This window comes from Larus michahellis, chromosome 1, assembly GCF_964199755.1.
Source record: "Larus michahellis chromosome 1, bLarMic1.1, whole genome shotgun sequence".
NCBI lineage: Eukaryota > Metazoa > Chordata > Aves > Charadriiformes > Laridae > Larus > Larus michahellis.
In genome coordinates, this window is record NC_133896.1 from 134,901,757 (window position 1) to 134,925,893 (window position 24,137).

Sequence of the window (24,137 nt, forward strand, 5' to 3'; positions counted from 1 at the left end):
CTGGGACTCAAAGACCGCCAGACCAATTCAGGCTATTCAGATAAGACATTTAGCCAATTTGCTTGAAAGGTAATAATACAGTCAGGTATCCTATCCCATTTGTAACCATCACAAAATAAGTCGTTCTGGATTAAAAAGAAATCATACTTATTATAATATAATAGTTATTAATGTAGTACTCTATTTCAAACAAATCTAGTGAAGGTATTGGCTAATGGATCCGGTAACTGAGAATATCACAGTACTGTCCAGATTAGGCTGCTCTTTTTACACTTTTTCAGATTATGTATGTGGCTTTGTATTTCCATCTCGCCATTCCCACCTGTTTTCTTCTGCTGTAATCTAATTACCTGTGTTAGTCCTCCCCTGGACAGCAGATCTTTCAGGGAAAAGATTCTCCTTTTGGATAAGGATCTTGCTACTGTGATCCACAAGTTTTGTATCTCCAGGTTGAACTACTGAACAATTACAGTTGGAGATGATGAACACAAACACCTACTTGAATCCTTCTCTCTAACACTCTGCCCTTCGCATCATATCTCATTCTGATCCTTGTAACAATTCAAATGCCCTACTTGGAAAAGATTGTGTTCAAACACCAGCCAGACTGCCATAATGCTCTGGGATAATAGAGCAAACTCCAGACAAATTGAAGCACATAAAAAAAGCCTGAGGTGCATATGAAAGGAATAGCAAGGAAGAAGGTGAAAAGAAAAATTGTCAATACCAGTAAATGTCACCAAAAAATGGGCAAATGCATCCAATTACATAATGTTAACTTGAAAAAATGAAAACCTGATGTCTTCAGGGGTGGAAAAATCAATGCAGCTGTAAGAACTGCAGCATGGCTATGTCCATGTTAAACTCCATATAGTCAAAAAACCACCCTGTGGCAGAGTTTAAAGGAAGCCAAAAAATAAACCGTAATAAAACACTAGAACACATGGTGTAACAGGTCTATGAGTAAACTCTAATTAGCACTGTTGCTAATTTGCTTGAAACAGTCACACATAGGCTTCAAGCGGGGGCCAGATCATATCTGTGGTAGGAAAAGAAAAAAGCTATAATCCATTAGGAAGGATTACATTTGTAAACCAGGCATCCTAAGAAGTGATTTCAGGTCTGTTTGGGTTACAGTTCTCCTAGAATAAAAAAATTTCACCAGGTGTGCTCTTTAAGAGTTGTTGTTTAATGAAAATGCTCAGCATTACCTTTTGCACCATCTCCTTGGTATGCATCAAAATCTGAAATGAAAAAAAATAATCAAAGATTAGCGTATGATATAATTACAAGCTTACACATGCAAACACATTCATTAGGTTGCTAACTCCAAATGCTCTCACCTTTCAAAACAAAGCAAACCACCTCTCTCCTGGCAACACACAGTCACCTCAATACTCCTATTACATGAGTAAATTCTCATCTGACCTTGTATTAATGCTATTATTAACTCCCCTAAAACAAGATTAAAACAAATCTCAAAATTGCATGTGCACACACACATTCTACCTTAGGAAAAAAAGAACACTGAATCAAATGCTCAAATAAAACTTAATCATGAAGTGCCGGAATTAATCCTCTTTCAGTAATTTAGGTCAGTCGTCTCCTTCATGTCCATCATCTTATCTCTTGATGTCATTGAGCTTTTTCTCAAAAACATCCAGTACAGGCTGGATGGTGCTCACTTAACAAGAACCTAGTCAAAAGGTTGATTACCCTTGTAATCATCTTAAAATGGGTCATCAAAAAGCAAACTCCTTAGGGAAACCATAACTGGGACAAGGAGCTGGGATAGAGATAGGATACAGATGTTGAATCAGTGGGCAAATCTGTGTGTAACCTGGTTTGTTCCTCAGCCAAGAGTGCATCCCAAGTTCCCTGAATGCTCTGAATAGCAATTCTCTGAACCTTATAAATAGCTATAGAGACCTCACATGAGTAGGCTGCTGCTTCCATCTCTAATACTGGTCAACATATCGGAAAGGGGTGGAAGAACGTACCATCTGAAGCCACACATATGGCTGTAGCGCAGAAAAGACACAGTAAAACTAGCTTGATGAACAAAATGTGTAGCTGATGCAGCAGCAAGGGCTTGCTGAAGTTTGCACAGCTGCAAGAGAACTAACATCCAGTCCATTCCTTCTGTCACCTGCCCATATTCCCCCATTTCCTTTCTCATCAGCATCCTAGTGCTCTGTCAGATTCCACCTGGTTAGTCCCAGTTCCCTGCTTTCGGTCCTTCCCATCCCCACTCAGCCTAAGCCTCAGTTCTTTTTCATCCAGTCCTGCTATTCATATACATTTATAGTTTTAATTTTCTTAAAGAGTTTTACTTTGAACCACTTGCTACAGCAATAGATCAGAGTCTTTTAGGTGAACCCAAACAATTTGGTACTCTAGCTATAAAGATAGTGAGGCAACACGCTATTTTAACAGGTTATGTTAAATTTTGTGACCTACTCTAGATTTTATTATTTTGCATACATTAAATTGTAATACTCCTTGGCCACATTTGCCAAAAAGGCACAATAATGACTTCTATCCAAGAACTCTGTGACAGGGAGCGGAGCAGTAGAAATTAGCAGGGATGAGGAAAGAAAAAAAATGACGAACAGGGAAGAACTGGCCATGCTCAGTGGGAAAAAGACCATCTTAAGGGAAATCTCGTGACTTCCATAAAGCCAAGGAGCCTGAAATGATTCCAAGAGTGTTGACTACCGCAATATTGACTACTGCTGTTGCAACAAGCAATTCTGAAACAAAGGTGGAATGTTCACTTCTACATAACAGTACACAAACAGGATGACAACACTGTTATTCCTTCAACATTAACAGCAAGTTTCTTTAATGTTTCTGAACCTTTAGACAATCACAGTGATGAACACTGAAGTATGATGCTCCCCTATGCTTTTTCAGTTTGTTTTAAATTACGCACCACAGATTTATGCACCAAAAGCTATATTGCCCCGGCATTCTTAGTTTCACAATGCTCAACTTCGCAAACTCAATATTCTGTTTCACCATAGTTTCTGTTCAGACACATTTTCTAGCCACTTTCATCTTCAAAGAGAAATTGCTGCACCTAAGGATAGACTCACTCCCCAGAAGTACAAAGGCATGAACTAAGCAAACATAATATACCATTCCCTTCAAGGCACTTAAGGAAAGGTTAGGTTCCAAGCCACCACGTAACTGTGGCACAGCTGACTCACAATGAATGTCCTTATCACAGTTATTCCCCAACTACATATGGATACCTATGGATTTACACTCTCTGGGTCAAGTTCAAAACATGCAGTTAGTTTAAAGACCATCCACTGATGCTGCAAACTTGGTACTCAGATGCCTGAACTCTGCTGAAGGCCCAAACTGCAAAAAGCTCAGCTGGCCTCAATCTTCTACGTAGACAAAGACGGACAGGAAAATGGTGAGTCTTAACTGCAGATCCACTCTAGGCAGTGTATGCTCAGACGCACCCGATTCCATTTTAATCAGAAGCTTAAAAAAGATATTCCACTCCTATTCATCTGCGAGTGATTCAGACGGCACCGCCCCAGCACCTTTTCATGGAGTTTTGGAATTATTCTAAAGACACATATCACTGGTACATGACATCAAATTTCATATACAGTAATCAGAATCCCAGTTTATTTACACACACACACATACCCTTCTCTCATTTATTAGCTAACACCCACAAAAAAGGTTATACCTTTCTCTTAGTACTCCAAAAGCAAACAGGAATCCCTGAAGCAAAATTGAATAATTGGACAGAGAACCAAAGAGTTTACATGTAAAAGAAAAGACGGTCTACCATTTTTTCCCTTGATAATCTCTGGCATTTTCTACTTAATTCTCTGAAATAACTCTATCTATTAATAGTTAGAAAGATAATTTATTTTTTTTTTTTTTAAAAATAGGATTACCCCCTACTAAAAAAACCAAAACTGTTCGGCTGTGCAAAGACTATTGTCTAATTGTCTCTGAGGACAGCGGTGGATGTAGGCAATAACAAGAGGGTTACAGACAAGTTAGCTTCACCAAGTGACTGGCATATGCTAGTGCTACCCATTCTGACAGGAGATCACTTGTAAGTGCCAACAGTTACAAAACAGAAGGTTATAAAGGCTTGCTAAATTCATTAATAAGGCAGTCGGTAGTTATCTGATTTTACAGCAACACCTGCATATTTATCTTCTCATTACCAATTGGATGATGGAATTTTTTTCAAGCACATTTCAAAAATCTGCCAACTTCAAGTGTAGAAAAAAAAATAAACTTTGTAGTTAATTTTTCCCTTAACAAAGTACAGCTGTTGAGAATAATTGTTCAAGATCTTACCCTGTAATGTCAACTGCAGCAGAACAAAGAGTATTTAATTAGCAAATCTATCCAGTAATTCAACACCTATTATATAAAATGCCTTCGTGATTTTATTCAGGATAATTTGCTAAGAGGGTTATTACTGACATTCAGATGAAATTTAAAATTCCTACGCAAGTCGAGTCATAATAGCAGTAATGATCCCCCCAATCAGGAGATACTGTGTCACACAAGGTTCTTTTGCAATGCAGCAGCCGATTTCCTGACTTCTTAATTCGTGGGCTCAGCTCGGCTCAGTGAGAGCCCTTCATGCCAATATTTCAGTCAGCAATACATCCTTAATGGGACTCTATTAAAATACCTAGAATAAAAACGATTTTTTTTGTTTTTGGTTAAAAAGAATGACAGCACTGCTATCATATCAATCATTACCAGTTTATCAGAAATGCACAGCAAAGGAAGGGAGGTTTATAGTGAGGCTGGGAAGACAGAAGAAAGAAGGAAGAGAATAGGAAAATTGTTACTCGGTCGTTTCCTTTTGCAAATAATATTGCGCTGCTCATGAGAGCTGGATTGTCTCCTATTGCAGGCAATCCAAGTAGGAAGAATTAATTGCCTGGCAACCCATCTGTACAGCCGTGCCCCCTCCCCCCCAGCAAACATATACTTCTAGAAACCTGTGAACTTCTCAGCACAGTGAACATCTGTGAAATTCTATTTTAACTTTTTTCTTGTAAAAGCAAGACTAGCAACACACATTCTCTCGCCCATGAACTGAGCGTCAATATGAGAGATTGTAATTGTAGACAAGCAATGATCAAACTGCAAAATTCCCTGTCCTAATTCTACTCCAACTCACTAATTAATTAAATGAGGATGCGATTTAAGAAAGGGAATGATTAAAAATAAATAAATATACAAAGAACAGCTTTACCATTATCTATTACATCAAGTATTTTTAAACGTACCGTATTTAAAAACCACTAAAGAATACCTTCCTACAAGAGGACGCTTATGCGAAAACAAGCTAAGATAGCTGAGTTAAAAAACAATGGGATAGGGCACAAAACTACCATGCTGATGCAAAGATTTCTCCTGAAGAGACACCAATTTTCTGTAGATTCCTGGGGCCGCAGACGTGAAAGGACAGAAAGGGAGACTTACGACCAGACTGAAAAGACTGACCAGAATGATTGTGAAAATATTGCACCAAAGATGCATACCAAACCAACCAAAAAAAAAAAAAAAAAAATCGCTGATGCATTCACTTTGCTAAAGGAGAAAAACTAACACTCTTACAACCTTGGCAAAAACTGTATTTTTTAAGACTACCTAGAATCATAGAATCATAGGGTTGGAAGGGACCTCTGGAGATCATCTAGTCCAACCCTCTGCCAGAGCAGGGTCACATACAGCAGGTTGCACAGGAATGCGTCCAGGCGGGTTTGGAATGTCTCCAGAGACGGAGACTCCACCACCTCTCTGGGCAGCCTGTGCCAGTGCTCTGCCACCCTCACAGTAAAGAAGTTCCTCCTCAGGTTTAGGTGGAACTTCCTATGCTCAAGTTTGTGCCCATTACCTCTTGTCCTGACGCTGGGCACCACCGAAAAGAGCCTGGCCCCATCCTCTTGACACCCACCCTTTAAGTATTTATAAGTGTTGATAAGGTCCCCCCTCAGTCGTCTTTTTTCCAGACTGAAGAGACCCAAATCCCTCAGCCTTTCCTGATAAGAGAGGTGTTCCGGTCCCCTAATCATCTTGGTAGCCCTTTGCTGCACCCTCTCCAGCAGTTCCCTGTCCTTCTTGAACCGGGGAGCCCAGAACTGGACACAGTATTCCAGGTGCGGCCGCACCAAGGCAGAGTAGAGAACCTGTAGTTATCTAGTGTAGACCTGATTTTTTTTTCCCACCTCAGCTATTTACTTGTGCAACTATAAGTAAGAAAATAATTCTGTCAGCAGCTTTAGTAATTCATATTAGCTAGTCCTTCCCATGACACAGAGGAACAAATAGGCAGAAAGTGTTAACAGGTGTTAACAGTATGTAACACCACTCACTAATCTACATAAGAACTATCTCTGAACATCTGCATTTTTGCAACCTATTCATTAACTTTGCTAGTGTTTTGTGAGAAGTAGCCTCGAGCACCAATAAACCACAGCCATGGGATGCTGCAAAAAGGTTTTATTAAGGAGGATTTTCAAAGAAAGTTTCAATCACTGGACAAAAAGGCACATATGCCATAAGCAAAAGTGAAAGAAAGATGGAAGGCCACAAGGAATGAAGCATTGTAATACAGCCTTTTCGTTAGTTGATGGACTTAATTTAGAGAAGTTTGAGTGACCAGATTCAAGTAGTTAATAAGTATGTTTGTTGTAAAGTGTTTTTACCAAGTATTTGCTTTACTTAGGCAATGCATTGAAAGTTACATTTCCCAAAAATTTACACTCAGGAAATGTTAAGAGCATCAGAAATAGATGCCACGCTGACAAAATTTTCCCTTCTAGTTGTTTTTTTTTTCCAGAAACACTGAAATTAACTGTCCATACTCCACCCAACAAAGTTGACAGACATCAATGCAACTTTGATAGATGCTGTGTATAAAACCAGAATTGGATGGTGCACCAAAACCAAAGGGAGAATGGTTCCAAGGTCTGAAGCAGTGCACACAAAGATCCAGTAATACATGTTTACATGCCAACAAAAGGTAGGATCTTCTGCCTCACTAACAACAGAAAATGCACAGAAAAGGCAATAATGGAAGCGTGCTGAACACAACAGTAATCGTGTACTTTTGTCACACTTTGACAAGGAATGCAAAGATGATAGTAAAACACTGAAGATGATGATGTGAATCAAATCACAACTTGAAGACAATGTTCCTTTGGTGCCAGAAACAATTATAGATTTAAAATTCTATAGTATTTCAAGTATTCATGGTGAGTCTCGCTGAAGAGAACAGGAAAACCAGAATTAATTCCTTCCTAAATTGTATAATTATTGGTTATGCTGCGCAATATATTACGAACCATGCTATACTAAAGGGAATTTTGCCTATTTTGCAAAGGATTATTTTGGTACTGGGATAAAAGAAAAAACAATGAAACATACTCCTACATCTTTGGACAAAAAGTAAAAAAAACCAAACCAAACCAAAACCAGAAACTTCTGTGTTGGAAATTCATTTAAACTCTTGGAAATGGAGAAACTGAGTGTTCAACAACCAAGTCGAACACTTGAGTGCATAGAAGGTAACTGACCCAGTTCTGACTCCACTTCGTGTTCCCAGAAGCAATAAGAATATAATATCCAGGTGGATAACTAGCTCTGAAAGACATCCATATGGCATGGGCATCTCCTAACCCTCCAGAGTCAGTAATGGTCCTTCCAGAGAAACCAAACACTAGAACCAGTGTCAGTTCCTAGAGAAGCACGAGGGCTCACAGCCCACCCACAGAATTATTTTTGTTCTGACCTAAAACCAATGAAGGAGCAGGAAATTTTCTTCCGTTTCATTCCATGAAAAAACAAGATCCACAACACCCAAAACCCCTTGAAGAACGTGGTACTCAAACCAATTTCAGCTCATTAACTCTTATGAATATTTTTTTATTTAAATCCATTAAATAAATCTGCTTGATGAACATTTTGTACTTAACTATAAGACGCAAAGCTAGGTTTGCTTGATATGAAAACCTTTTGTGCATTTCAAGTACACATCAAAAGCTAACCGTGTCACAAACCACAAGTAAAACCACTTCTAATAAGAAAGAATATGACAAGCATAATTTACTATTTCCTAATAAAACCAAAACATGTGTTAAGTTATTCAATATTTAAATGCGTACAGACAAGTATATCCTCCTTAGAGAAAACAGCAGCATTTGTTTCAGTGAAATGAACGAACATTTAAGACAGGAAAGATTTATTTTGCTTTGTTTCCTAAATTGAACTGGTTTAACACATTCAGCAATAGAGAATCAATCTTTCACAAGAAAAAATAAAACAACAAGAACAGTAAATAATTAAAATGAGTTACTTATAAGCCAAGGCTTCCTATTCAATGAGAAAAGTTAGAATCCAGTCAAGGTTTAAAACGGAGCACAGAGATTTTTGTCCAAATAACAGCAAAATCTATTCCTGAGTAGGGAAGAATAACCATACTATCCCTCCACATCAGGTTTAAGTTGAACTATAGTTTTAGAAATCATCCTTCAAATATATAAGCATGTCTCTCAATCTTGAGGTGACAGGAATGTAAGTATCGTTTCATCTCCCAGATAAGTTACTCTTGTAGCTATGTAACTAGAAGCCCTAGAGAAATCAAGGAGTGGGTCTCAGAATCAATAGTGAAGACAGTTTTTCAAAAAGATCTATTTCTGTAAACCAGAAAGAGAAATAAAGCCAATAGTCTAAAGACTGAATTCTTTTTTGAAGCAGTGGATAAACTCAGTGCACTATCCAAGATGATGACAAATTCCTTGAGAATCAAATCCTGTCCCCCTCCTTTTTTTTTTAGTAAGAAGCAGAAAACAGGACTTACATTTCCATAAGGCCTTCCCTCCCTTATCTTCCAATTGTTAAAGAAAATTTCATTATAAAAAGAAAGGTGTGTTGAACATGGATTACTTTTCTACGTAATCTTAAAAAAGATGCTGGTCAGCATCTTACAGGTAATAACCACAACTTGTGTGCTTGGAAAAAGAGAAGGGCTGGGGGAAGACAAGCAAGTGCTAAAGAGAAAAACAGATGCAGAAAACATGTACTACCTCATGAGTATTCTTAAAAGAAAAAGCAAAAAGGACTTGTACTGAAAAACCCATCCTCTTTTTTAAAGAGCCATAGGCATTTTGCAATAGGTATACTGAACAGAACAAGGCAACCTCTGTCTAGATACAGGTATATTCACTGAAAATGATCCTGAAATTTCATAGATGAGAGGACATGCTAGTCTTGGTAATGACTAGATTGTCAGCGAACGTTGTGTCCATCAAAAAAAATCTTTGTAAGTGGTTTGAACTGCTTTAAAACTAAACTATTCGTTCATCATGCCTAAGTGGTTGTCTATCAAAGCACCATCTATTCAAATTCAGAAAAGTATTTTAGCCTCTAATTACCCTACAAAGAAAGTTCTCTTACCTAATTTCTTAAGTGTCATGCAAGATTTTCATAAAGCTTATAATTTTGTTTCATTAAACTAGATATATTTAGACAACATGACAGTTGTTTTTATAAAGTTGAACAATACTCATTCATCCTCTATGGCTGCACAGTTGGTATTAGCAGCAGGGTTTTGTTTTCTTTATGTTCATGGACCTCTCTTTGAGGACCAAGAAGTGCTTCGACAAGGCAGGATCCATCTGACTACGTGGGGCAAAATGATCTGTGCCAACAGGCTACCCAACCTGGTAAGGAAAGCTTTAAACTAGGATTGATGGGGGTGGGAGTGCATGACCATGAGGAAGCTGCAAACCACCACGGGAAGCAAAGGTGGGGCATGATGTGAGCAACAACACAGGGCCCAAAGGAGCCCTCTTCAAGCGCATCCATGTAAATAAGGGAGTGCCTACAGGACAGTGTTACGCACAAAGTTCTTGCACTCTTTCAGGGCATCATCAGGACCAGGAAAGACATGTGCACTAATGCACACAGCACAGGGAACAAAGAGGAAGAATCAGAAGTCTGATGCAGTTACAGGGCTATGACTTCACTGGGATCATGGAAATATGGTGGAAAACTCTTTAATATATTCGTCACTGACCTGGAAGAGGTGATAGAGTGCACCCTCAGCAAGTTTGCTGATGACACCAAGCTGGGGGGAGTGGCTGACACACCGGAAGGCTGTGCCACCATACAGAGAGACCTAGACAGGTTGGAGAGCTAGGCAAAGAGGAACCTTATGAAATTCAATGAGGGCAAGTGTAAGGTGCTGCCCCTGGGGAGGGATAACCCCATGCACCAGTACAGGTTGGGGGCTGACCTGCTGGAGAGCAGCTCTGTGGAAAGAGACCTGGGAGTCCTGGTAGACAACAGCATGACCATGAGCCACCAATGTGCCCTCGTGGCCAAGAAGGCCAATGGCATCCTGGGGTGCATCAAGAAGAGTGTGGCCAGCAGGTCGAGGGAGGTCATCCTCCCCCTCTACTCTGCCTTGGTGAGGCTGCACCTGGAGTACTGTGTCCAGTTCTGGGCTCCCCAGCTCAAGAAGGACAGGGAACTGCTGGAGAGGGTGCAGCAGAGAGCTACCAAGATGATTAGGGGACTGGAACACCTCTCTTATGAAGAAAGGCTGAGGGATTTGGGTTCTTCAGTCTGGAAAAAAAGATGGCTGAGGGGGGACCTTGTCGACACTTATAAATACTTAAAGGGTGGGTGTCAGGAGGATGGGGCCAGGCTCTTTTCAGTGGTGCCAAGTGTCAGGACAAGAGGTAATGGGCACAAACTTGAGCATAGGAAGTTCCACCTAAACATGAGGAGGAACTTCTTTACTGTGAGGGTGGCAGAGCACTGGCACAGGCTGCCCAGAGAGGTGGTGGAGTCTCCGTCTCTGGAGACATTCCAAACCCGCCTGGACGCATTCCTGTGCAACCTGCTCTAAGATCACTCTGCTCTGGCAGAGGGGTTGGACTAGATGATCTCCAGAGGTCCCTTCCAACCCTATGATTCTATGATCATGGCAGGTTCCCTAGGACTGGAAGAAAGCAAATGTCACTGCTATCCTCCTCAAGATGGGCAAGGAGGAGGAGATGCCAGGGAACTAGAGACTGGTCAGCCTCACCTCAGGTCCTGAGAAAAGGTGGTGGAACAAATAATTGTGAAAACAACTGCTTTCCAGACACAAAGCACAAGAAGGTTCTTGGGAGTGTTCAGTGTGGATTTACAAAGGGGAAATCATGCTTCACCAAGCTGGTAGCTCTCTGTGAAGAGATGACTGGCTTGGTGGACAAGGGGAGAAAGCAGCGGCTCTTGTTATCTTGACTTTAGTAAGGCTTTCAGCTTCGTCTACCATAGCATCCTCAAAGACAAACTGATGAAGTATGGGCTACGTAAGCAGCCAGCGAGATGGGCTGAAAACCAGCTGCACTGCTGGGCTCCAAGGGCTGTGATCAGTAGCACAAAGTCCAGCTGGAGGCCAGTCCCTAGCGGCATACCCCAAGGGTCGATACTGGGTCCAATCCAGCTTAGTGTCCATGTTAATGATGTGGACGATGGTGCAGAGTGTACCCTCAGCAAGTCTGCAGACAATATTAAACAGGGAGGAGTGGCTGATACACCAGATGGGTGTACTGCTGTTCAGAGGGACCTTGACAGGCTGGAGATGTCTCATGGCCTACAGGAATCCCATAAAGTTCAAAAAAGGGAAATAATAAGTCCTGCTCCAGGGGAGGAATAACCCCATAGGCTCTGGGACTGACTGGCTGGAAAGCAGATTTGCAGAAGAAGACCTGGTCATGCTGGTAGACACTAAGATGACCATGAGCCAACAATGTACTCTTGTGGAAAAGGTGGCCTGGGCTGCATGAGGCAGAGCATTGCCAGCAGATCCGAGGGAGGTGGTCCTTCCCTCCTTTACACAGCCCTGGTGAGACAAATGTGGAGTGCTATGTACAGCTGAGATCCCCAGCGTGAGGAAGATGTGGACATCCTGGAGCAAGTTCCTGTACATTCAGCTTCCTGGCTATACTGGGATGTTCAGGTTTCCACTAACCTACTCAAACGCAAAATATGAGAGATCAGGTGTATACAAATGCCTAAAGGGTTCACAACTGTACTTAAAAAACAAAGCATATGGTGAAAGCAAGTCCTTTTAGGATTGCCCAAACAGGTTAAAAAAAAAAAAAAAAAAGAAAATCTGCTGTAAGGTGAATCTTGCTGCATCAAAGAAAAGTAACAGAGTAAGTTTTTCATCGTGCAGGAACATAAACACAGAGTGCTGGAAACCAGGAAAACTGTTGCTGCAAGTAGAGAACCTTAGTCTTTGATGACATGCTGCCTTTCCTGGCTACAACAGATAACAGAAAGAAGTTAAACAAAGATTATTCCAATTGCAGAGAACAACGAAACCAGAGCACTTGTAACAAATGAAGACATTTACCAATGTACCTATGCAGGACTAAATAACTACCAGTGCTCAAGTCTCAGAAGCTCACAACCCCATTTGGTGCTGATCAAAGTAGTGAAAAAGAAGCATCAGGGCCAGTTACCACCTCCGTTATGTCCAAACACCAGCCACTGTATTGACGTGGCTCCTACACAGTCTCTTCAGACTAGCCCCTGTGGCAGCTCTTAACTGCCTTCTTAGCTGGTAACAGGGCAAGAAAACAGTTTCAACTCTAGATGGGACACTCAACATTCCCTGCTCCGGGCAGGACGTAGTGATTGCCCCAAGGACATGAAAAGACAATGAGGAACACGCATCGTTAATAGCGTGAAGTCCCAGTCAGATTTTCTATTTGTTCAGTGTGACCTCTGTGCAGCGCTTGATGAAGCTGGCTTGGATACAGGTGGAAAGAACTCCTGAGAGAGTATAGCCTTTTTAGATTATGTCTTCAAAATGAGCTTCTTGAATTCTCTAGATATGTCTGACAAAAGAAAATGAAGATGGAGATCCTCAGGACATAAACGACCCCCGAAAAACAAAGTAAGTGCTTACAAAGCATGTCAGAAATAAAATCTACCAGCCTACCAGATGATTATAAGACGTATGGCTAATTTCTGCCATACACTTATATCTCAATGTAGAAATAAAAATACTTTTTTTTTTTTAAAAAAGCTCATTTAAGGTTTAAGCTATTTTTAAACCAACTACAAAAGAAAATTACTAGTTAACAATCCTAAATTGCTTGTTAAATAGGGCTTGCAACTGTAAGTCAGGAATAGGAACTGTAGGGTGGGTTGGGGCAACTTCACCTTCCAGACTTTTCCTATAAGGACATATAGGAAAACAGAGCCCATGTCAATGGAAATTACCGCCTAACCATAGACATCCACAGTAACATACATATTACAGACAAAGGAGCTAAGGATGGAACCATATTTGATGTCATGGAGCTCCCGCAGAAACAGAAACATGGTCCATGACACAATTTTGAGAGTTCTCCAACTGAGAAAAGATGAGTTTCATGCAAAAGCAAATTCCTGAAAGGGACCACCTTATTATCAGCCTTTGAGATTTCAGCAGTTAACGGTCAATTACCTGGAATTGCAGTCTAGAGCATTTTTAATACCATTTGTAGACTGTCTCATAATTGAGGACACTTGCACTGTTTTTAAAAACAGAACAAAGAGGCTTATCAAAGCATTCAGATTAATTTTTCAGGACTATGAACTCATGCAAAGAAATGACACTTTCAGAAGTTACTTTTATGCATTAGTCTGTCGTTAAGCACTCCATGTACAGCCCACCCATTTCAGTATTTAGAGTTTCAAAATTAAAAGCAGTATGGCTTCATTGCTAATGAAGCCAAGTCATTAAATTGTCACTGTATAATACCACAGGATATGGATTTGTTTATTAATTGTAAAGAATATGGAAATATGAAGACTAGTAAAACAAACAAATGTATTTAACCTTTCAACCTGACCCTCTAGGAATCCAATCCAAATACTGACTTTTAGCCACATATCGGATTAAAGTAGTGGAGTTTTGCCACTCATTCAATCCCCATAATTCACCTAAAATGATATTGCTCAACAGGAATACATTTCTATTCTAATGATGGAAAAAACTTAATTACAAATGCACCTAAAGCATGCTACCTCCATAAATCCATTACTGCAAGAGAGGCATGCTGATTATTTTTTAAATCCTTAATTTGCCGTTTAGACCTACTGTTATCTCATTTGTAAAGAATTCAAAACACATTTGCACAAAACCAGATTTCTAAAACATTAACAATGTTTATAAGCCTCTCACTTATTTCCCTACAATTTGACAGGATTGATTTCATGCTACATACTTTAACTCAATCAATCTTTGACTTTGGAAATTTTCATTTAAATTCTTCATCCCACAAATTCTGTTAAAGAAAGAACATCACAACCTAAAGGTTTTGTTTAATCTAAAAACATAGCTAACAAGCTTTCCTACTTCTTATTACTGGAGTTTGAATCATTAATAAAAGAACTCAGCCTTCACTCATATGCCAAGGAAGCCTTCTTTCAAAGCTCTCTCTTGCTCCTACTTTTCAGTTTAAATAGAAGGCACCAGCACTAATTTACATTATTGTCACACCAGTCATTCAATATCCTCATTAGAATTATATCTGAAATGAGACCTGCAGGGCCCTGAGAGAAGTTTTAGCGCCAACATAATAATCCGACCACAAGCACTGGTCGACACTGGCTTGATTTCATCCACTGCTATTATAGATACAAACGTTGCTAAGATCCTTTTTAATGCCTTTAGATTACTACAGGTGCCTAAATTAAACAAACCAACCAACCAACCCCCAAACAGAAGGAAAGACAGGGACACATTGTAAGAATAGAAATCCCTTGTAGGAATCGTCTGGTATTCTAAGACCTGGTTTGAACTTTAAAAACAAACATACACAGACTGGTTGAGGTTGGAAGGGACCGCTGGAGGTCATCTGGTCCAACGCCCCAGCTCAAGCAGGATCACCTACAGCTGATTGCCCAGGATCGTATCCAGACACCTTTGAATATCTCCAAGGAGGGAGGCTCCACAACCTCCCTGGGCAACCTGTGACAGGGTTCGGTCACCCTCACAGTGAAAAAGCATTTCCTGATGTTCAGACAGAGCCTCCTGTGTTTCGGTAAACAAACCAATCTATCAGTCTTACCATTAAAATGATGCAAATGCCATGAAAAAAGCCCATACACATTCCCTTTAGAGAACAGAAAAATATCAAGTGCCCACAAAAAACTCAAGAATACTGAAATTTTTACTTATTAAAAAATACACTAAATCTGCTGGGTAAAACAAAACAAACTACCTGCCCACCAACCCCCAGGACACCGAAGAGATATTGCTGTTTTCTGACATAGGTAACACTAATTTTAGTATGTGCTGGTGAGTGGCAAAACAAGAAATTTGAAAGGATTTTCCCAGGAAACATACATGCAATATGGCTGATGAGACATCTGTTCTCTTTTTATAGGTCATGTTCTTCTCTGAGGCAGGGTATCCTGGAGTCCTTTATGATTATTAACCTAGACATTTATTTTGCCCATATGTACACATCAACACTTACAGGAAGACATACACTTTAATACTGAAAGTCAAGAACCAACCATAATCCGACTGAGAACAATAAAAACATTACCCTAAAGTATTATCTAGAATGGATTTCATCACATCTTTCTCAAGCTTATGATCTTATGACACTGGCAACTAAAATCTTGGCGGGGGGGGAGAAAAGAAAGGCAGAAGTGAACATTGACAGTTCACCTACTAGCCCCATCCCCATATGATTATTCAGATCAACTACATTTAACTACACGGCTATAATGGATCAGATGTCCCATCCACCTGAACTACTATGATTTTTCTGTTTCAGTTCTCCCTTTTCATGAGCAGTTGCTCTGCTACAATCCATCACATAAGAAAACTGTCACAAAGAGGAAATATGGCAAATTCAAAGTATTTGAATATTTATTTGATTAAAGTATAGAAGATTATCCTTATTTGGTTAAAGTACAGAAGATTATCCAGTAGAAGAGAAAGGTAATTAACATCTAATTTCAAAGCTTTTCAAATGAGCCTCATCCCAACCACACTGTAAGAGTTCTACACTAAAGAAGTTTCTCATTTTCATTCAAAAAGGCACACCTGGCAGACCAACAGTAACTGTACGAAAGAGAAAAAAGAAGACAAAGAGGCATTCAGATCAAGCAAAAAACACGTTCCCCACTCTTTTCCACATGTGCTTGCAGTCGTATCATCAACTAAGTAATATCTGACTAAATGAGGTACACTCACCCTAACAGAGAGAGGTAATTTAACAGGTTAGATAGAGGAGAAAAGATATTTAAATTGCCTGGAAGTTGAGCAATAAAAACAACTTACAAAGACCGTAGCATAGAGACTTCTGGAGTGACTTTTGAAAAGGGTTTGCTGACACTGCTGGTGGTTGAATTTTCAAAGCTTAAAACCAAAATCATCGTGCAGGTAATTTTTCTACAACAGCAGAACAAAATCTCCAGTCTAAGCCGGCCATTTACAATGGGCCTGTCTTCCACCAGCTTAGAGTCAAGCCCCCAGCACTGTCACAACGCACATGCAGTTGGGACTTCTGCAAAAGATGTTGCCTGTTTCAAGAGAACATCTGCCACCTCCGGTATTAAACATTTTTATTTCCATATACTGCAAGCATCCTCATCTCCTAAGTCTTTTCACTGTGCTGCAGAAGACACCACAAGTAAAATGACCAACAAAGACTTCTATGGGACCCTTCAAGGACATTACAAGTTTTCCAAGCATCTTGGTAGTGAAAGGAAATGGTTCATATATTAAAAGAAAATACCAAAAGTTGTTACCCATACAGAAATTCTACATGACGAGAATAGTAAAGATACTGGTGAGCAATAAGTCTTCAAAAACTGGGTAAACTAACATGGAGTGAAAGTCAGTTTGAGGCTCGTGTTCAGAGTCAAACCTACTTAAAAAGCAATGATCCAGGAGGAACACTAAAACCAGCAAATTCTTTATTTGACTTTCAAAGAATGACATTTCACAAAACCCACCTCAACAGCAAGCAATATTTGAGGGGCTTCTGAGGCAGGCATCTTCCATACTGATGTCTCCCCATAGAAAAACCGGGGAGAACTATACCTAAGAAGCGTTAGATGTCCCATGAATCCAAGTCAGTAGTTCCCAGTGAAGGCTTGGAAGGAGGAGGTTACAAGGTTTTAAGATAAGCTGTCCCTTGGCCCCCTCCGCGAAAATAACAGATGTATCTTGGAGCAGAAGCAGCTTCAGAAAAATACTCCAATTGCTGCCCCTGCTGCGGAGACGGGAATTTATGATGGGCTACAGGAGGCACCCCACTGGCCTCAACTATGAAACGCCAATGAAGGCTGCATCGTAAAGGACTAGCACACTGTGAGGGACTGCCAAGCATACCAGAAAACAAGAACACCAAAATTACAATCTTAATCTCTCTTCCAAGCGCTGTACTTCCAGCCCTCAGCACAGATTTTTCCCCCCACAGAAAGCATGAGGTGTCAAAAGGTTCATGGCCTTGGCTCACTGATTGATTTCGTAGTCTATCTGATTTGTAAGGCTAATTAAGACATGGCCAAACTGTGTCCATGTCTTACTTAACATTAGTCTTCAAGCAAGTTTCGCACAATCTGATTAAAATTGACTAAAAGTGTCTTACTTCAGTAATCACTTAGACAGAATGAATTTTACATTAGCAGGATCAAGCACACGTCAGGCCTCAGTGGAAATGAAAAGGGCTTATAGTAATAGGATTTATAAATCCACCACATTAGGTTAATGGCTAAATGATTTACATGTAACTTTTCCCCCTCCTCCTACTCCTCACCCTTCAACTCACACACACAAAAAATCCTATATTTGGCACTTTCAACTATGAGTGCCAAGGCAAAAACAGCCGTTCTTTTTAATTAGCTGAAAATTAAAAGCCACAAGTGATCCTTCATTAACTCTTTCACGGCAGTAATAATCAATTAGATTTTTATAAAGCCAGAATGCTTGAAGACCCTAATGACCCATTTCAAACAAACACAACGAGCTATCTACATGTGCATAATGAAGATTGAATGGTTTGAACCAATAAATATGCAACTGATAAACGTGAGATCCTTATTCCTTATAAAATAGGCAGTAATGGAGTTTTTCATACGAATATTTTCAATTGCAGGGAAGACTCTAAAAGCCCTTGCTCTTTCTCAGCCAGCAATTCAATCCAACTGTTAGTAGCAGTTACTAATGATGCTGGAATATAGATGGCTTAAAGCCAACCCTCCCTCTTTGCAAGTGCTGGAATGTCCTACACCATGTGGTAAAACCAGGTGCTTTGTTTTGTTCTTTTGGCAGCTGAAGCTTTCATTTTCTGGAAATTTGAAAACAAAGTCATTCAGTGGAGCCCCTGCAGCAGCAGTCACTTGCATCTGCTCCATCCATGGGATATAGGCATGGAAAAAGTTCATCCCCAAGTCCTACCTGTCCCCCACCTCTCCCAAAAGCTAATACCAGGTCAGGTGGGAAGAGTGAAAGTTCGAGTTAAATGCACACCACACTTACATTCAGCAAAATTAATTAAAAATTGTCGGATAACAAGGTCAACATTTCTCAGTGATACAGTGCTTTGCATTTTCAGGTCACTGAACAGACGTTAATAAATGAATCCAACACCAGGAATAAGGTTAACTGCCAACACCCTATGTTTAAAAATAACTTACCAAGCATCTACCCGTTGTCACCAGGCACAATTACATTATCGCCACCTCACTTTCTTTTCACGGTGTTAGGAGGCCAGCCAGCCAGCCCAGCCACGTCCCCTCCCCTCCTCTCCCCTCCTTCAGATCCCAGGTCAGGAACACTGTGCCCCTATGCATCCAGGGGTACCAAAAATTTAGGGTTTACAGACATCAGTCTGCTGCTCTTGGGAAATCACCGCAGTTTATTTTTGTTCCAAACAAGGGTTATGTTAGATGAAAGCGCCTCAGAAGGAAGCTACTTGTTTTCCAGCCCTGGCCCGGTGGCCCAACAATAGCAGCAGCAGCAGAGCCCAAGCCTGTCCCTGTCACCCCTGTCCTCCCCTCTCCCCCGGTCCTCTCCTCTCCCCTGGCCGCCGGGGTATCGGGTTCACATTCTTTCCCCACAAACACTTGTCCGGTGTCACACAAAAGAGTGACCAACAAACCTGATACAGGGCCGTTAAATTCAGACAGCAAGGCACCACACAATGACCTTTAGAAGAACGATATTAACAGGTGGCTGGTGTCTAATACAAATAATTATATTACACTTTAGCAGCGTGGACCAAAGTGGAAACACATTGTCTTGTCATCAGCAATTGATTAAGCCAAAGTAATGTCACCAGAATACCCTTTTAAAACTCTTCTTTTTCCTCCCTAACTACAGAGAACACCTCCTGTCGCGTTGTGGGGCACGGCCGATGAGCTCACAACTCTGTCACAAGGTATTTCATTTGAAAATTTCACCAGGGTATCTGATATTTCCATCTCAAAGCAAAAAGAGGCTTGCCACCCTCTGGAGATCACACAGGAATCCTTCACGATTAAATTCAAGCATTGTTTGTTCATTTACCCCGTCTTTCCTCTTGGAAGCAGTCCACTGAAAATACATCCCTACTTCAATTAAGAAGAAAGAAGCTGGTAACATAGGTGCTCCTTAGCAAAGTTCTTCAAAACCTGGAAGAGAAGCTACGCTACGAGTGATCAAATTAACGGCCCCCGCTCACTAATTAGTTTTTCCAACATCAATCATCTCAAGTTAGCAACAGTTTTCATCAACCTTTAACCCTGAGAGGAGTCACTGTTTTGACAGGACAGACAGCTGTGGCAAATGGCCACCACATTTTGGGACAGACAGCGTTTTCCCACCACGTCCCACCTGGCTGGGGGACAGAGGGGGACCCACAGCGCACACCCCCTGGCCCTCGCAAGGCTTGCACAGCCCGGGCACATGCCACCGTCAAGCCAGCCCCCAGCCCGCGGGGACAAGCGGCAGATCGGTTTCCTGTCAGCTGCGACACGGCCGACACTTCAGCTGCTCAAAGGCTTCTCATCCTTCGCTTTAGAAAGGGGAGGGCAGGTTCAAGGACACTCCAGCCTGCCTAGTGGGTAGCAGGGAGAAAACCAGGAAATCGCACCTCAAAACAAGAAGGGTAAGCGGTAACGTGCAGCTCACAAAACGTCCACACACAGACGGATGGTGGAAGCACTTGGAAAAACAACAAAAAACCCGCCTACAGAGAAATACGCCAAAGACACTGCTTAATCTTTCACGCGGTGGTGCAAGTCATTTCAGCCTTCTGCTCCTACAGCAACAAGCCACCAGCGGCACGCTGGTTAGTTCATTAGGGAGCTGGCACCTGCATCACCCTGGAGTTCAGCAGCAGCCGGTCCTCCCCTCTGGCATCCCCTCCTCACCTACCCCGCGCCCCCAACACCTCACTTCAATTCAAACAGGTGTGAGAGTTTAATTTTACATAACAGCCTTGGGAACTTAATTCCAGGCTCCCACCTTGATCAGTAAGCAACATGGTATTCAACTAGAGAGGCCAAAAAACAAGAGCAGTGGTGATGGCCAATTTGGGAAGCGACTAGAAGCACAAAGTGTGGATGCTTTGGCAATGAAGATGTATAACATTTTGGGGGGGAAGACAGGGAAGGAGAAAGAGAGCTACTGAAACAAACAAGACATTGTAAGGAAGGCAAGTTAGTGAGAAACAAAATCCAGTTGTACAATACAGCTCCAGTATCCTCATACACGTAAAAGTATAAAACACCTGCTCCAAAAGGCTTTTGCCCACCACAAAAAACATCCCATCCCTATGGAGTCAACAGCTTTTTTTAATCCTTTTCCTCCCATTAAGGAGATAAACAGGAAGTTCTGGCTCCCCTGTATCTATTATACATGCTTTTTTCTGTGTCTTCAGCTTTTCAGTTATTCCTTCACCTATTTTTTTTTTTTTAATATTCTGAACACTGGAAATTACAGCAAAACCACAAAAGACCTACCCCCAAAAAATAGTGTCAAACAAGCAGCATCCAGAAGATTATATACTACAGTGACATGGCTAAATTACCCTGTAACAATATGCTTTTACATATGGGTCAAAGCATCATCTCAGGAGTTAATGCTTGATTAAAGTACGTTAAGGTAAAAAAAAAAAAGAATGAAGTGGAAGGAGAAAAAAAAAATTAGAACAACTTTGATCTGGACTATGTGACACTTGGTCTAAAAGGGCCCTTTGTTTTCTTTTTTTTCCTAAACCATGCTCGAGCTGTCAGGCCTCTCTGACACTTGAATAAGGAGGTGCAATCCACGTTAGACTTTAGCAGCTTAACAAAAGTACGCTGGAACCTGAAGCAAAGCACATCTGCCGAGCATCTGAAAAGACTACAATTACTAGGAGTAATCACGCCTGGGCTCCACAAGCTCTCTCTCTCCATGCCTCTGTGGTCAGGCCCTCTATGGAGAAACCAGGGTGGTCAGGCTGAGCACGCAAAAGACAGATGGAGCTTCCTGGGCAAGTTGGACCTCCTTCACAGGCAGAACTGCCTGCATGCGTGCCATCTCCAGTGACCGACCTGCAGCAAAATTTCAAGGTGTGTGGACTCCAGGGTTTTCCAAAGAAACTGCAAGCACAGTGTTTGACATTAGCAAGCAAACATCCTTCATCCTTTATATACTGCAATTTTTTTTGACATGAGATCACCAGCCCAAGCTGCTAGAAGTGGAGGAAAGTCATAAAAAACTTACAATCACATTGTCAATCATTTATTCTTAGACACATCTATCATACTATCATACAGTTTTGATGCAAGAAGGGATTATTATTTTTTTTTTTAAATTAATAGTCAATTCGTACATGAAGACATTTTTAAAGGAGATGAGTTGTCCTCAGTGAAAATGAATCCAACTGGCACGTTGTTTTGTCTAGCAAAAAGTTATACACTGTGTCACACTCTGTACTGATAATGTAAACGGCAACGCAGTCCAACAAAAGCAGAGTTCTGTCAGAAGTCATAACTTCATTCATACATTCACGATCTTGCCATTTTCCTCCTAGCTACACTAGGCAATCATTTGTTGATAATGCACTATTATTGTCCACAAAAGCCACTGAAGCACATATAGATCAGTATGAAGTATTTTCTGTTCCACATCTCTGCAAATTAAAATTGCATGAGTCCAATAGTTATAAAAGCTATTTTACATTAAGGAATATACAATCACACCCTGATGCTGTACTAATACCTATTCAAGTCACAAATTAACCCCAAAGCCTGGCTATTAGTTCAGAAGCATGTGCTAGAAAGGTATTAAAACATGCTAATAAGAAGTGCTTTTTAAGCAATCACTCCGAATTGTGATAATAAATAATATTGCACGAAGACATGTGATTCATATTTATTGATAGATTAGCAATAGGTATACTTACCACATCTCTCAGAAGACCCTGAGCTTTGCAGGGATATGAGCATTACTTTAAACTACAGACAAGAACAAAGACCCGAAGAACACACTTTCTTCAACACATCCGCTTTCTCAATATTAACAGAGTCTTAAAAAAAAAAGACGATTTTAACAAACTCCTTGAGACTCTCCTTTGGGGTTCATATAACAAGGATTTGCCACACATCAGGAAATGTCTCTGGCCAACCACTACACCCAGAGGACTCATCCCGCTATGCCAGAGAGAGCGTGCCCACTGAAGTGGGACAACATGGTCCTTAGCCATTGCACAGCACCCAGCCACCAATGTCATAGGGTCCCCTCCTTGCAATTCACCCTTCTTCGCAAGGGCATATTTGCTCTCCAGGAAACCTTGGACCATCCCAATAGCAGCTCTTGAGTCTCCAGTGTATGCCTCCACAGTATTCCCTAGCTTGTACAAGAAAGCTTATCTAAACAGACTGCAAGCCAACGCATCTTCTGGTCACAACTCCCTATTTCACCTCAGAGCCTGAAAAACAGGCAACTTGCAGTAAGCATTAAAACAGTTAAAACCTACAGGGAACCCTAAATGTTAAGATATTTCCATTTACTCCGTAAGGAATTTTCTGTTTAGAAAATGTGTTTAATGCCTTCAACAATTCATAACATGAGGTACCATCCAGAAACGAGAAAATATGAAAGCATACAAAATTTCTTAACATATTCAGAGATTAAATTCATTATAGCACAGGTAATTTGATCCCTCCTATGAATGAGTATGGTTTGAGGAAAGAGACAGCCAAACTGATGAACAGAGTTATAACTATATAATAAACAGTAAACATTTCAAGATTGAACTGAGACAAGTCAAGCATCACTTTCTCCTTGCACAGTGCTTTACAGAGATGTAGACTATAGCAAACAATTTCCTTAAAACAAACTAAAGATACCACATCGTGCACACCTGGGAAGGATTTACAAGAAACCTCTTATAAACACTGACTACACAAACCAAGAATCCCCTGAGCATTAAACAAGGTAAATATTGAAAAGTCCAATATAAGGGAATATTGAGCACCAATTTTTAAGTAAAAATATTTTTACGTTGTGCCAGACAGGTAATACACTGTTCCTCTCCAGCTGATCACACATGACTTCTTATAATGATGTAGAATTACCTCTATCAAAGATATCCAATTCATTCAAATTCTATCCAATTCATGTCACATAAATTATAAGATTTCAGTGTGGCAGAGGACTGCAGTGATTCCTTATTGACCTTCCTGTATAACACACGGGCCATAAAATTTTACTAAATTGTCTCTATTTCAAGCCTGTAACTTCATGTTGAGTGACAGCATAATTTTTAGAAGCAAGGCATATTATCTTGATTTAACACAAATGATGGGAAATCCACCACCAACTACGCCACTCCTTTACCATGAAGTTAACGAAGAACTGAAACATGGCTCATTTACGCTGCCAACTGCAGCAACTTTGGATCTGCACCAACAAACACAAGGAACTGATCACATAAGAGGATTTGTAAGACAAGTGAGGAGGAAAGAGGAGGAAGAGATGAATTACCAATGCTAAACCGAACCACACACATTTGGGACATCAGGTTTTTACAGATTCTTGGCTTCTCTGACTGGCGATGGTGTCTGCCAAAACAATACAATTGCGTCAA

At 40.7% G+C, this 24,137-nt stretch overlaps 1 protein-coding gene across 1 annotated transcript in view; it reads right to left on the reverse strand.

The window, feature by feature from the left end:
- The window catches only part of POLA1 (DNA polymerase alpha 1, catalytic subunit), a 205,338-nt gene that overhangs the window by 128,887 nt on the left and 52,314 nt on the right, over positions 1-24,137 (reverse strand). The window contains exon 27 of the mRNA XM_074604397.1: positions 1,212-1,244. Within this exon, the coding sequence (XP_074460498.1) occupies positions 1,212-1,244 (33 nt within the window). The remainder of the gene's footprint in view (positions 1-1,211; positions 1,245-24,137) is intronic.